Below are 13,907 nucleotides of genomic sequence, written 5' to 3' on the forward strand. Positions count from 1 at the left end.
TGTTAGTTGAGATACGCTGAGAATTGCAGTAATTTTAGGTTATTGTACCTGCCATAACCTATTTTTTTGGCCACTTGAGGGCGGCAGAAACAAACTTTGAACACAATTTTGCCGTATTATGCTCTTGTAAACAGCTGTAGATTTACATTTATCTGCAAAACTGCCGACAATAACGCATTTAATGGTATCTTACCTGGTAGTCTTTCATTACACAGAGAACACTTGATGCTGACGCTGATGACTTTAGAAAAGTACATCAAATCACTATATGTGTCAGAAAAACTGCCATTAGATATTTTCCCCAAATCACGAAGCCCTTGTCAGACTCACATTTCAGATGTTGTGAGTTGTGAGTTCAAGTGATCCCACATTGCAGCAAAAAACACAGACTAGGAATAAAGTGGGAAAACTGGAAACAGATTAATGGATCAAATCTTAGTTATTTTTCTTTCCTCCCACGTTAATCGCCTGCTTCACCTGCTGTGCCTGTATATAAAACTCCACCTGCAGCATCTACACCAGTAATATGCAGCGAACACACTGATGCTTCACTATTAATATAACAATGTCGTATATAATAATATATCCATCAGAGGAACCAAACCAGGACTTTTGCTTTTATACTTCACATTTTGCTGCTAATTTTATTACTTAAATAGAATTTTTTTTGACACAAGACTTTTACTTATAATGGAGTACGTTTACATCGCTGAATTGGTACTTCCACTTACATGACAGATCTGAAAACCTTTTGTTGTTGAGCAGTGCAGTGTGTTTTCAGGACGCTTTGCAGACAAAAAGCTGCCCATTGCAGCAGTAAAATTGTCCAAAATGGTGAAGTTGGAGCCGCTAAAATCAAAATGATGCATTGAAAATCAATTCAGCGCTGATAGGAGGAATTGTCATCATGTGATAAGTCTGTGAGTTTGTCCTTGTGATTGATAGATACCATAAAAAATATTGATTGCAGCAGCTTTAAGTTTTCTATATTTCACAATTACTCTAATGAGTATTTAGGACAAAGGTTGTAGATTACCGTTCTTTTATTTTGCATAATAGTAGATTTACAGAAGAGTTTCACATTATCTGCACATTCGTTATGTACCTGAGATATTTGGCCAAATAAAACATTTCATGTGACTTTTTTCTTCATATAGGCATTGCACATTTGGCGACTGCACTTATAAGTGTGCGATCAAAACCTCTTAGCAAATAAGCCAAGAGAAGAGAAATATTTTTTTCAGGATGTGAAAGTCTGAACCGACCAGCCAGTGACTACATCTGAAACCCTGTGAGCAATTCACACAACAAACACTATTCATTTCATATGCAATACAAGAGGCACGACAAAATCAAAACTGTTAGAATACAACCATAAAATCAACTCAGTGTCAGCGGACAGTTTGTTGTCACACTCACAGGAAATACTTTAAATACACGCTTTAGGGTATTTGGATTAGCAGTAATATAAAAGCCTTCACCTTAACATAATACAATGACAACCGTAGCCAAAGAGCACCATTATGAGCAGCGCACTCTAGTGAGAAAAGAGCCTGAGGACTGAATACTGCTACATTTTCAAGACTGCAAACACATGAGAAAAGTCCAACTAAATAAATATACTGTATGTGCTGTGTATAAGTGCACTTTCACAGTTTCACAAACCAAACATTATTTATGTCTGCTCAGAAAACAAAACACACGTGAAAAAAAAAACACAATTTAAGTGAAGTTTGAAATTCTTTGGGGAATCTAATGTAAATGAAAGTGGCTCTAAATGGAAGTGAGGCCTCAGCGTGAAAGGCCAATGATGGCTGCAGGAGTTTGGTTAGGCACAAAGTTATTGCAGCATTTTGTTTGTTCATGGCGTTTCCCTATGTGTTTTTGTGATACTCCCTTTTTTTGTTGTTCAAATGCAGTCTGAAAACTTTCCTTTGGATCTGTCACAGCATCCCAAAGCCTTTGGCGTAAGTGATGGCCTTGAGGAGTCTCTCCCTGAGTTTCTCCTTGGTGGAGTATTCAGGGAGCAGCAGTGCGTTAAAGCAGGTGTGAGAGGTTGGTAGTCTGCAGGAAAAGTAAGAAAAGTGGACAAATTGGAGGTGAGACCAGTGTTTTTGAGCATCAACAGAGAAGTCTGAGTCTAGATCTGATCTGAACAAAGTAAGAAACTGTCAGTAATGGGTATATTTTTACATAAGCACAGATTTTGAAGATGTGCTGAGAATAGACAAAAGAATATCTCAGACAAGGAAGTGCCTTCTTTCTTCACTCTGCGTTTTTCTTTACTCTCAAATATGGATTATGAACTTATACAACCACTGAATCTACTGTGGGCGATGTAATTAGATCCACATATGTTTCATTATATTTTCATTTGTGTTTCCCTTACATAAATAAAGAAGTTTCCACCATAAATGGATGCAGAAAAGGCACAGGTTGGTACATAGAATTTACCAGATTGCAGGAAATTAAGTATTTGTTCAGGCATGCTGGGTGGTGAAATTCAAATGGGTCAAATGACTTCTCTATACCTGTCTGTGTCAGAGCCGTTCTTGGCGATGATCATCTTTAATTTTCCGAGCCCTCCAACCGGTGCTCTGTCTGTACCAGTGGTAAACTGAAGAAAAAACCTCTTCTGCTCCTCTCCAAACGAGTGAATAGTTTCCCAGAAGTCTCTGCATGCAGAAAATAAAGAAAATCCCTCATAAAATTTGGGTGAACCCCCTTTAGCCTGAAACATTTATAGACATCATCACTTACTTGATAATTTGACTGTCTTTGCTATAACCACCATCGTATTCTGTTGTCTTTTCAAGTGCTTCAAAGTCAAGTTTCTGTGGAACGTCAACAGATTGTACTACCATTAATACAACACTGGCCACAATTAAGTAATAAAAATCTGAACTATGGTGTGTTTTCTCACCCTGCTTCCACAGATAAGCAGCTCTACTTCCTCTGGTCTGAACAAATATTTCAGCGGGGACTCATTCGTGACCATTAGGAAACCTTTTTTGAAGGCTCTGAATTGTCTCTCCACGCTGGTGTTCAGGATGTAGTCAACATACAGATCCACAAACTCCTGTGAATTATAGACATAAAAAGCAACAAAAAGATTTTTAATGTGCCAGAAAACATTTTCTCATTAACCTTTTATTGATATTCACTGTGTGTATTTTGTGCTTTTAGATAAGCAGACCTACAGAATGTAGTGCTGAGGAAATGGCAGTTGTGTTGCATAGTTTTTTATATAGATCACGTTCCGGATGTTGTTCTTGTGAAATGTACATTTCAGTCAAAAGGGGAACAAGGACAAGGTTAGCAGCCTCTACAGACTATGCTGCACTGCTTTTCTGCACTACAAAGCCGTAACACAGTGACTACACATTTGATTAAAAGTGAGTTACGAACAAAATCAGATTCTGATTTGATCTTAAGGGAAAAAAATTACGCAAACAAATGTTTAATTACTTAGAGAAAAATAAACTATAAAAATTGACTAGAATCGAAACAAAACTGCAAAAACAGAGTTTGTCTAGCTAAACACTAGTCTGAAAGACTCCAGTGGATTTCATGCAGTTTCAATTAAAAGAACATAATTTATTGTTCATGCATAACTCATTGATTAAACAAGTTCCTTTGTAATGATCACTGATATTGATTATTACATCAATGGCCACAAAATTTGGAGCTGTCTTGCAAATGCCACTGGCATGTAGGAAATCTGTCCTAGTTGATCCCAGATTGTCTTTAACACACAAACTCAGACTGGAGACCATTAACTGCCACAGAAATCTTGATCATGGTGGTCCATTGCTAGCTAAACCCCCACAATGCTCTTTGCTTGCCAACATAGTCAAAGTGACCACCTTTTCAGGTCACTACAGTATGAAACAGTAAGAGGCTCCATCTGGTGGCGCAATCTGATACTACAGCTGAAGTACAAAACATTTTCTGACATGTATGTAGGCAAAACAGTTTTGCTTTGGAGCTTGTGGAACTATGGTACATTTCTTGACACTACATTTCAATTGGAGCTTTACAACAGGATCAGTGATCATCTATGTGACATTAAGGAACAGCTTGGAAAATGAAATGCAGTATTTTCTTAATGCATTGCTGAACTATTCAGTTAGCAAGTATATACATTGCGTTGATTTTAAAGACTTTCATGTAAAACGGTATCAGACTGGGATGCGTATTGGCAGATACAAAATATCAAATGAATGGGATCGGATTGGAGTTAAAAAAAAAAAAAAAAGAAATAGATCGGGCCATCCCTATTAACAGTGAATTTAGTCAGGAAAATAAAATATATACATATTCGGTCATGCGCGGCATCTTCTGTAACTCCTGAGCTGTATAAGTGGTCATACTTAGACACTACACGAGTTTATAAAGCAAGACAATGGGACTTCCTCATAGGAAGGGTTTTTTCTGCCTTATATGGTCTGTTATGACGAGCAACTTGCAGGAAACACTTAATGAAGACTTCACCCTACAATAAATATGATTGAGCCACTTTGATTCCCTTACTGCTTTTCTAATTGCTACTGCTATGTGCAACTTTTTTAGCATCATCATTTTCCAGTGACTTTCCACAACATTAATCATGGTCACTTGGTTACCCAGACTCACCTGTCTGTTCTCAATAGTAACAGGGATCTGGTCTCCCTGATCCTTCAAGTCATACAATACAGGGTTTCCAAAAAGGTCTGTATGTGATATTTGGAAGGTAAGCATCATGTCTTCCTTCACATTGCCGGTATATTCAAGAAGTCCCTTCAGACTTTGGTAGAGAACCTGCAACAGGTGAAACATTTGCTGTCAAATTTACAGTGAATCTACAGTTAAAAAAAAAAAACTTTAAATTGAACTAAAAAGTGCTGCATAATTGCAAAAGTTACTTTTGGAAATAAAACTGATCTATAGTGTTTCACAGTGTATTAACTCTGGAGAAAGTTACTATACTGGATGTGAGTCTGACAGGTCCAAGTAGGTCCCTTTTTTTCCCATGAGTTTCCTGTAGACAACCATCGGGAAATGGACGTCGAGGATGCAGTTGTTGTAAATAGCAAGTCCCAGGACAATTCCAATGAGAGTGTACTGTGCTTCGTTCTCCAGCGAGGATGAATTGAACCAGAAAAGCTTGGTTTCATCATCATAGGTGAACATTCCTGTTTCGAAAGTCAGAAATAGAGAGAGAACACAAGGAAAATGAATTACTTACATGACGTGTTGTGATTGAAAAGTTCTGGGTCTATTTGTGCTGCATGTGCACAGAGCGCAACAGAGTTAAGAACCATGTGACATCCTGCAAACAGCAGTGCACCAGTAACAGTAGCGATTGTACACAATTTTTGGCCAAAATAACACAACCATCGCTCTTCATTTGCCCTAATCACCAAATTTACATCTATGTGGCTTCTTGTGAAATTCAACAATGCATCTCTGTTGGGACACAGTTTAGGAGATTCTACACTCACTGCACATTCTGCTTAACTTGCTTACATACAGGGACTTCCAGGCAGTGTTATAAGTGTAACAGAAGCACTGGGAGAGTTGTTTTGCTGGACAAGAAGACTACTGCAATGGGGATCGTGGCCAAAATAAAGGGGGATACCATTCTCATCTCTGTACAGTAAATCAAGTTACAGCTATTAGCTTAGCTTAACACAAAGCTTAGAATATTGAGGAAACACCTAATTTGCCTCAGTTGAAAAGTGAAAAAAATCAGAACCATTAAAACTCACGAAAGACTTGTTTAGTTTCCACAAGAAATCTAGTGTGAACACTTCTAGGTTGGAGGAGGTTGTCAGAAAACAAGCTTAAATCAGCAAGTCTCTGCACTTGACCAGCAGGAACAAGTTCAGCACATAATCTCCCAGAAAACCACAACTTGATGTTTGCACAGTTCAGTTTTCACTAAAGATATAATGACTGTGTGCTAAGCTAAGCTAACCATGTTCTGGCAGACATAAAAGTGGTATCATCCTTCTCATGTAAGACTCACCAAGAAAGCAATTGAACACAATTTTCAAAATATTGGAATATTCAGGGTTACACAGGAAGCCCATGTTGATACATTTAGCACAATCCAGTATGCAAACTACTATACTATATTACACGAGAGAAAAATATTTTATTTGTTCCTACATATAATATAAACAAGCAGGATGTCCTACTACATCCAGCTGGATTTCATAGTATACAAGCCAGCATGCTTTTCTGTCCATTCTGACCCACAATCCTCTGTGCAGTTCCATCACAGACTCTGACATTCAAAGTTTAAGGTGCATTATTATGACAAAGTAGTATGTCCCAATTGCATGCATACTCCATGAGACACTATGTACTTTGAGAGGGCAGCTGTAGCATGCACTGAAAGTAAAGAGAAAGTATCTAACCTATGTCAGGGTTGAAAATTTCCTCCAAAACCAACTGAAAGAACTCCTTTGAAACTCCTCCTTCGTCAACACCTTGCTCCCCTTCAAACTCAACAAACAGCTGCTTCTTCAGGTCTGATGGGTTCTCCATGGAAATCATCTCCAGCTGCAACACAACATGTGACCTCAATTATTTTACAAACACTGTGGGATTGGTGCCTTGATGTGACATCCCCAACACATGAAACAGCTACACAGGACTCACTCTGACGAGTGCGTCGTCAATGATGTGGTCTCTGCGAACTTTGAGCTTCAGATATGGGTTTGGCTGCTGCCCCTGCACCATACTGTAGAGGGCTGTGAGGCGCCGCTCGCTGTACATCCTGATCCTGTTGTCATAGTAAAGCCCTTGGTTCTTGGTGATGACGCTGAGGATGAATGGGCAGCTCTGGAAAGAAAATTTAGTTTCGGCGTTGACCTTGAAGAAGGTGAAATCTTTGTCCATCTCGACCACATCATTCAGTGACTCATTGACAAAGTCCTCAAAGGGGATGACGGGGTGTATACTATCTACAGTTCGGATGCCCAGTTCCTTCTCTAGAGGGTCGACCCGAGGGCCCTTCTTATAGAGCCGCTCCTCACCCAGCAACTCATGCAGCGTTAACTCATCAGAATCCGTGTCTTCCTCGTCCTCCTCGTTGTGCTCTACATCCACATCACCTGCCAGGATACTTGCATAGAAGACGATCTTCAAACACTGGGTCGCAGCCACCACGGTCTCGTCATCATTTACCAGGTTTTCGGCATCGTATTCATTGCTGACAACTGTGAATGTGATGAGCTGCTGGAAGGTTTCCATCATACGGCGGATGTGCGGGAGGCCGTACATCGACCAGAGCTTCGACAGCCTGGCGAGCGCAGTTACTGGCAGTTTGCTCATTGCCTTGCAGAACTGCGGTAACGCCACTTCGAGATACTCCGGGCTGTGCAGGTTACTGTTCTCCATGACGATGATGAAGATATTCAGGTAATCTGGGTTTGCCTCATACACGTCAAGATATTCCAGGTCAAGTTCCACATTTGGAGTGAGGTAAATGAGCGCATTTACAAGGGAGGCCTCCACCTGGTCGATGGATAGGAGTCTGTCGTAGACTCTCCTCACAGCCTGGATGTCCACTGCAACTTCACAGGTGCTTAACGCATCACTCAACGCATCATCTGGCAAAGTTGCTGCAGAGGCGGCACCCATCTTCTCCAAGGTTTGATCATTCTGTTTCTCCACATCTGTTGGTTTGCAAGAGTTTTCAGTGGCATTTGGTTCATCCTTCTTGAAACTCTTCATCAGGGCTTCAGCGTTGGAGAAAACCCTGCCGATGACACGGACGAGAGCAGAATAATCCCCTTCCTCCTCACAGAAATTCAGGATCATACAGATGTTGTTCTCAGTGAGGTAATGGACGTCTGCAATAAAACAGAACAAAAAAAAAACTGGAATTAGAACTGGCTAGACATCCAAAAGAGTCAAGAGTCAGCGTTACTGTACCTGAGAAGTCGTCATTGGTGTCTTTATCGCTCATCGTACTGTCCAGCAGAGAGTTTCCGTCTGCGCTGGACTTGAAGGAGGGGTAATAATCACAGAGTTTGGCGTTAATCTTAAACAGCTCAAGTGCTTTGGCAGCTGCTGAGTTGCTATCCAAAGGTCGAAAATCGCGACATGATGCGCAAAACTCATTCGTGCAGTTGCCATTTCCACAGCCTTCAGTTAACTGCCGAAAGTAGCGCTCAATTAGATGCTTTGCAGTCGCTCTGTTCCTGTGCAAGACATTCAAACAGGAAGTCAGATTGATGGACTCACGTCGTCCATAGTTAGAATAAAAAGCATAGACACGTACTTGCAAGGCAAATAAGATATATACAATGAACAGAACAGGATATTTAACAAGCATTATTACAAATGTTCTTGTCCAAGAGGCTGAGACATGAGCCTTAGAAGAAATTAATGAAAGATGAAGAGGTGCAACTCTGAATAAAAATAGTTGAACTAATTGCTTTTGTATTAGTTTTGTTACTAAAAGGGCAAATAAAGTGACTTACATTCGGCTGGATTCAGATGCCGTTCTGCAGGCCGGTGGACAGTCCTCTGAAAGGACAATAGTGGGACATCTTATTTGCTGTGACTGTACAGCTCAGGCTACCATGATTTTTGGGTGGACTGGAGGTTTTTCTCTCAACTGTCGCCAATATGTTTGCTCAAAGGAAGTTATTGGATGTGTTGGGTTTTCCGTGCACATGTAAGTCTGTCGGGTCTTAACCTTAATTTTTGAATTAGCCAGGTAAACTCGTTAGGATATATAACACTGTAGGTTCTTAAGCTTAATGTTTAAACCAGTTGGGTTAGTTTGTATTATTCAGGACCTATAAAAAGTATTCCCTTGGAAATGTTCCCTTTTTCTTGTTTTTCAGCATTGGTGATTTTGATTTGGCTTTTTTGCAGAAATTTACCTCTGCAGAAAAATTCCATGTTAAAGTGACAACAGATTTGTACAAACTCTGACATCATGAAAGCTCAATTTTGGTCTCATCAGACCAAAGGATCTTCTTCCAGTTGACTTTAGAGTTTCCATGTGACTTCTGGTGAACTCTAGTCAAGATTTAATACAAGCTTTTTTTTTACTCTGCCAAGGAATGTGGCGGAGTTATGTGACGATTGGCGTATGTTTGTCCGTCTGTTAGTCTGTCTGTCTGTGTGAAACATTACTCAAAAACAGAATAACGGACTTGGATGAAATTTTCAGGGAAGGTCAGAAATGACACAAAGACCAAGTGATTAGATTTTGGCAGTGATGCGGCTTACAGTCTGGATCCACGGATTTGTTAAAGATTTCTGTATCATTGTGAGATAGCGGCACAGCATCACTGTAACTCTGACAAGTGAACGCTACGTCAGCTGCCTGCTGATGATGACATGATTGCAATCCCACTACAAATACACTGCTGCGGACTTATCAGGACTTATCCATCAGAAATCATACAACGACTGAGCAGCCTTGGTGGAGTGCTGCGCTCTCTGAGTGCTTTTCTTGTCTTACAACAGTGTCTTTCCCTTTCCCACTCTTTCGTATACCTTTGACCAGTGAAGGAACCAAGCAACAGTTGTCGTATCCACAGTCTGTCCCATCTCAGCCACTGAAGCTTGTGACTCAGAGGAGTCATAGGTGTCTTGGTGGCCTTCTCACTAGTCTCTTTCTTGCACAGACACTCAGTTTTTGAGGACAGCCTGCTGTAGGCAGATTTATACATGTACCATATTCCTTCCATTTTGCAATGATGCACTTAACTTAACTCCAAAGGATATTCATTGACTTACAAAATGTTCTTGGCTCCATCTCCTGACTTCAGCTTTCAGTAACCTTCTCACTCAGTTGTTTGGTGTGTTTGTTTGTCTTCATGGTTTATTATAGCCAGTAGCACAAATTTACCAGTGATTAGAGCTTCCAGATACAGGTGTCTTTATACTACAATCAAATGGGTGAATAATTTTTAATTAGTCAGGTAAATTTCCATAAATATTAATATTGTAGAGCCACCTGGAGGAAGTGTTTTTGATCAGATGAGATCAAAGTTGAGGTTGTAGCAATTAGACTTTGTAGAAATATGTTCTCATGCTCACTTTGGCATAAAATGATTTTTTGTAAATTGCCAAAAAGCTCAAATAAAATGACCTTGATTAAATGCTGAAAAATACAAGTTCCAAAGGGGGTGAATACTTTTTATATGCAGTGTATGCAATATTCCTGTGTCTTAACTTTAATGTTTAAATTAGTCAGGCATATTTGCTTATTTATTAATATTTGAGTCAACTGAAAGAAACATCTTTGTTACGATGAGACCAAAATTGAGCTTTTTGGTTCCAGAAATCTATACTCAGTATCAGTTTGACATGACAGAATCTGTTTTTGTAAATTCTTTAAAAAAAAAAAAAAAAAAAAAAGCCAAATTAAATTGAATATGATTTGAAATTGAAAAGCCATACAAGCTGCAAGGGGGGTGAATACTTTTCATAGGCAATGCACATAATTTCCATGTGTCTTAACCTTAGTATTTAAATTAGTCTGGTAAATTTGCACAAGTATTAACATTGTTGAAGACAGTTCTTTGATCTAGTAAGACCAAAGCTTTGTCTTTGTATAAAACAGCTTTGACATGAAAGAATCTTGTTTTGTCAATTGTAGTCAAAATAGACAAACTAAACTCACTATAATTCAATGCTGAAGACCAATTTAAGTTCCAAGTGGTAAATATTTTATATAGTATGTTTTTTTAATCTTTAACATTTAAATTTGTCGTGTAAATTTGCATAGTTATTAATACTGTAGAGTCAATTGGAAGAAGATTCTTTGTTCTGATGAGACCAAATCTGAGATTTTTGACTCTAGAAATCTGTATTCAATCTCACTTTGACATGAAAGAATCTTTTTTTGTTGTATATTTTTGTTAAGCCAAATTACACTGACAACGATTCAATGTTAAAAATCAATAAACATTCCAAGTTCCAGTACTTTTCATAGGCACTGTATATTACTTTCTCGTGTCTTAATTGTAATATTCAAATTAGTTTAAGTATTAAAATTGCAGAATCAACTGGAAGACACTTCTTTGATCTAATTAGATGGGCTGATCTTGCAGAAATAAGTTTTCAATTTGACTAAATTTTGTGATTTTTTTTTTGTTTTGTTTTTGAATTCTAGTTTTTTAAAAAAAAAGTCAAACTAATATGACCGTGATCCAATGTTGAAAAACAATAAAAGTTCCAAGGGGTGTGAATAATACTACAAAAGCACTGTCATTTTCTTGATTCAAAGTTGGGGATGTGTAAACTTTTTATAGACACTCTATATAATTCGCTTGTGTTTTAACTTAAATATTCAAATTACTCAGCTATGTTTGCATAGTTATTAATATTGTAGAGGCTTATATTATAGGTTTATATTGCTATCTTATCCTTCTTATATATTACATTGCTATCTTATATAATTTTGTAGGGTCTTAATCCTTAATATTTTGACTTTGTGGTAATTTTTTCTGCACTTTGACTCAACGGCTGTTGTTTTAAATGAGCTGTATGAATAAAGTTTACTTGATTTTAATCATTATTATAGAGGACAACTTGATTTAATTTAAAACACAGAGGAAAAAAAAGCTCACACGTCAAACAAGCAGACTATGATAAAATCATTCAGATTTTTTCATGCACCACTGCATTCAATCTGCTTTAATTAATAAATACATGACAACATCAACACGATCCTGCAGAAACAGACAGTTTTAATCAGCCAACCCATTCTAGCTTCATTTAAACCCACTAAACATGCGGACAGAGTTGGTGCAGCAGTGTTAGTCAGTGCGTCTGACTGACCTGAGAGCTGAAGGATCGTCCTGTCTGTCTGTCTGTCTGTCTCTCCGTCTGTCTGTCAGTGACACTGCAAAAAAATCTCTGGAGTCACTCCGAGCTGCGCCGCTTTACGTCGCTCCGCCCGAACACAAACACTTCACATGTATTTAAACGCAACAAAACCAGGCCGGAGAGTGACGACGAAGGGAGGCGCAGACACGTTTTGTTCGCTGAGTCAGAGACAAATTTCCTCCTCTGTCATCTTGTAAACAAGAGCGCCATGTATCCCGGCATGCACCGCGGCTGTCAAACCTCATTCCCCCTCCTCCTTTACAGAAACACACACATGTTCAACTGCTTAAAACGGATTTAAGTTTTCAGATTTTATCATTTCAGCATCAGAGATGTAGTTAAATAGCCTATTTTTATATTGTAATATTTTTATACTCAAAGTGGCTTATTAACCCTCCGGTTGTCCTCATTTATGGGCACCAAAAAATATTGTTTCCTTGTCTGAAAAAAATCCAAAAATCCCACAAGAAAAATTCCCCAAATTTGTGAAACTTTGCAAAACCTTCAGGAAGAAAATTCAAATAATTCCTTAAAAATTTCCCTTGAAAGTTTTATTTAAAAAAAAAAAAAATCCCCCCAAATTTGGCAAGAAAATTCTTGTAAATATTTTCAAAAAATTAGTAAAAATCTTCCAAAAAAAAGCCTAAAAATATCTAAAGTCATTACATATATATGTCAGTAAAACTTCTAATATTCTCTTAAGAACATTCATATAAAAATCAACCAAAATCCAGCGAAATTCACTGGATTTTGGTTGATTTTTTTTGTGAATGTTCTTAAGAAACATTTTTAAAATTTCTTTTTTTTCCCAACAAAAAATATTCAAAGAGTTCCCAAAAATGTTGAAAATGTGGACATCAGAAGTTTCACTGTGAATTTTTTTTTCCTCCACATTTTCAAACTTGAAAACGGGTCAATTTTGACTCGCAGGACGACACGAGGGTTAAGATCATTTACTTAAGGAAAAGCAGCGAAATAGTGAATATAAAATGGGACTTTCTTAGAATATGTATTCTAAAACATGTACCAGACTCATTCCAGAGCCTTAACTCCCAAATTAATACATTTTTATAAACATGAAGCCCTTCATTACAATATAAAGATGCATGACTGGTGGTTAATTCAACAGATGCTTTCTGCTGAAGCGGGTAGAAAAATGATTATTGATTAATTCTTGAGCACAGGCAGTTAAACCCACAGTAGGTCTTCATGTTTGCCACTAATTAGAATACTTTTATACCCACTGGTGAAAGACGCAGCTTATTTCAATCATTTGCTTAAGGAAAAGCAACAATATAGTGAATATATACGAGTCAAAAGTTTGGACACACTTTCTCATTTAATGGTTTTTCGTTATTTCATTATTATTTACATTGTAGATTCTCACTGAAGGCATCAAAATTATGAAAGAACACATATGGAATTATGAAGTAAACAAAAAAGTGTGAAATAAGTCAAAACATGTTTTATATTCACTGGAATATGTTCAGTGAAAATATTCAGAAACTGTTTGCAGTGCTGACATGTAAAGAGCGAATTTTTGGCTTGTGATATCAGTGTGTGCTGCCTCCGTTTATATGAGGTGATTTTGTGGAATGGCTGATGTGACCTTCCTTTTACATGTTCACATATGAATGTACAGTTATTCTTTCATAATATTGACTAAAAGAGGCGTCAGAATCAGTCCACATGTGGCAGCCTGCTGGAACTGGTATTACTGATTTTTTTCAGACTTCTGATGTTCATTGTTTTGACTCACTGCATTCCTTCAGTTGTGTTTTTCTTTTTACAAGTGAAGGAAAATCTGTTTTAAAAATGCCAGTGTTCATGTGGACTCAGCCTAAAGTGTACTCATGTTCATTCTATTTGCTTTAATTATCCTTAAAATGTGACGAAGAATTAATTGCAGTCTGTCTAGTCCAAGCTGAATTGGACTCACACCTGTGCATATAAGATCTCACAAGTCACACTGCAAGTCTGGACAAAAACCCAAATCATAAAAACAAGAGACTCTGCAGACCTCTGCAGTAAAACTGTGCTGAGGCAGCGATGGGGGCAAT

The 13,907-nt window shown here is 38.0% G+C and overlaps 1 protein-coding gene across 3 annotated transcripts; it reads right to left on the reverse strand.

Annotated features, from left to right (window-relative positions):
- Positions 1-1,025: 1,025 nt before the first annotated feature.
- Positions 1,026-12,081, reverse strand: ube3a (ubiquitin protein ligase E3A). Of its 3 annotated transcripts, none has more exons than XM_035956726.2 (11): positions 11,800-12,081; positions 8,478-8,523; positions 7,927-7,996; positions 6,649-7,844; positions 6,405-6,549; positions 4,969-5,174; positions 4,636-4,800; positions 2,924-3,079; positions 2,761-2,834; positions 2,532-2,675; positions 1,026-2,064 (listed from the first exon to the last, which is right to left on the reverse strand). In XM_035956726.2, the coding sequence occupies exons 3-11, from the start codon at positions 7,958-7,960 to the stop codon at positions 1,944-1,946; spliced, it is 2,241 nt and encodes a 746-aa protein (XP_035812619.1). In that variant the 5' UTR covers positions 7,961-7,996; positions 8,478-8,523; positions 11,800-12,081; the 3' UTR covers positions 1,026-1,943. The 3 variants fall into 3 exon arrangements, with proteins under 3 accessions (XP_035812619.1, XP_023144864.1, XP_023144865.1); XM_023289096.3 differs by having other exon boundaries at positions 7,927-8,195; XM_023289097.3 differs by lacking the exon at positions 8,478-8,523.
- Positions 12,082-13,907: the final 1,826 nt, after the last annotated feature.

This window comes from Amphiprion ocellaris, chromosome 2, assembly GCF_022539595.1.
Source record: "Amphiprion ocellaris isolate individual 3 ecotype Okinawa chromosome 2, ASM2253959v1, whole genome shotgun sequence".
NCBI classification, from domain to species: Eukaryota; Metazoa; Chordata; class Actinopteri; family Pomacentridae; genus Amphiprion; species Amphiprion ocellaris.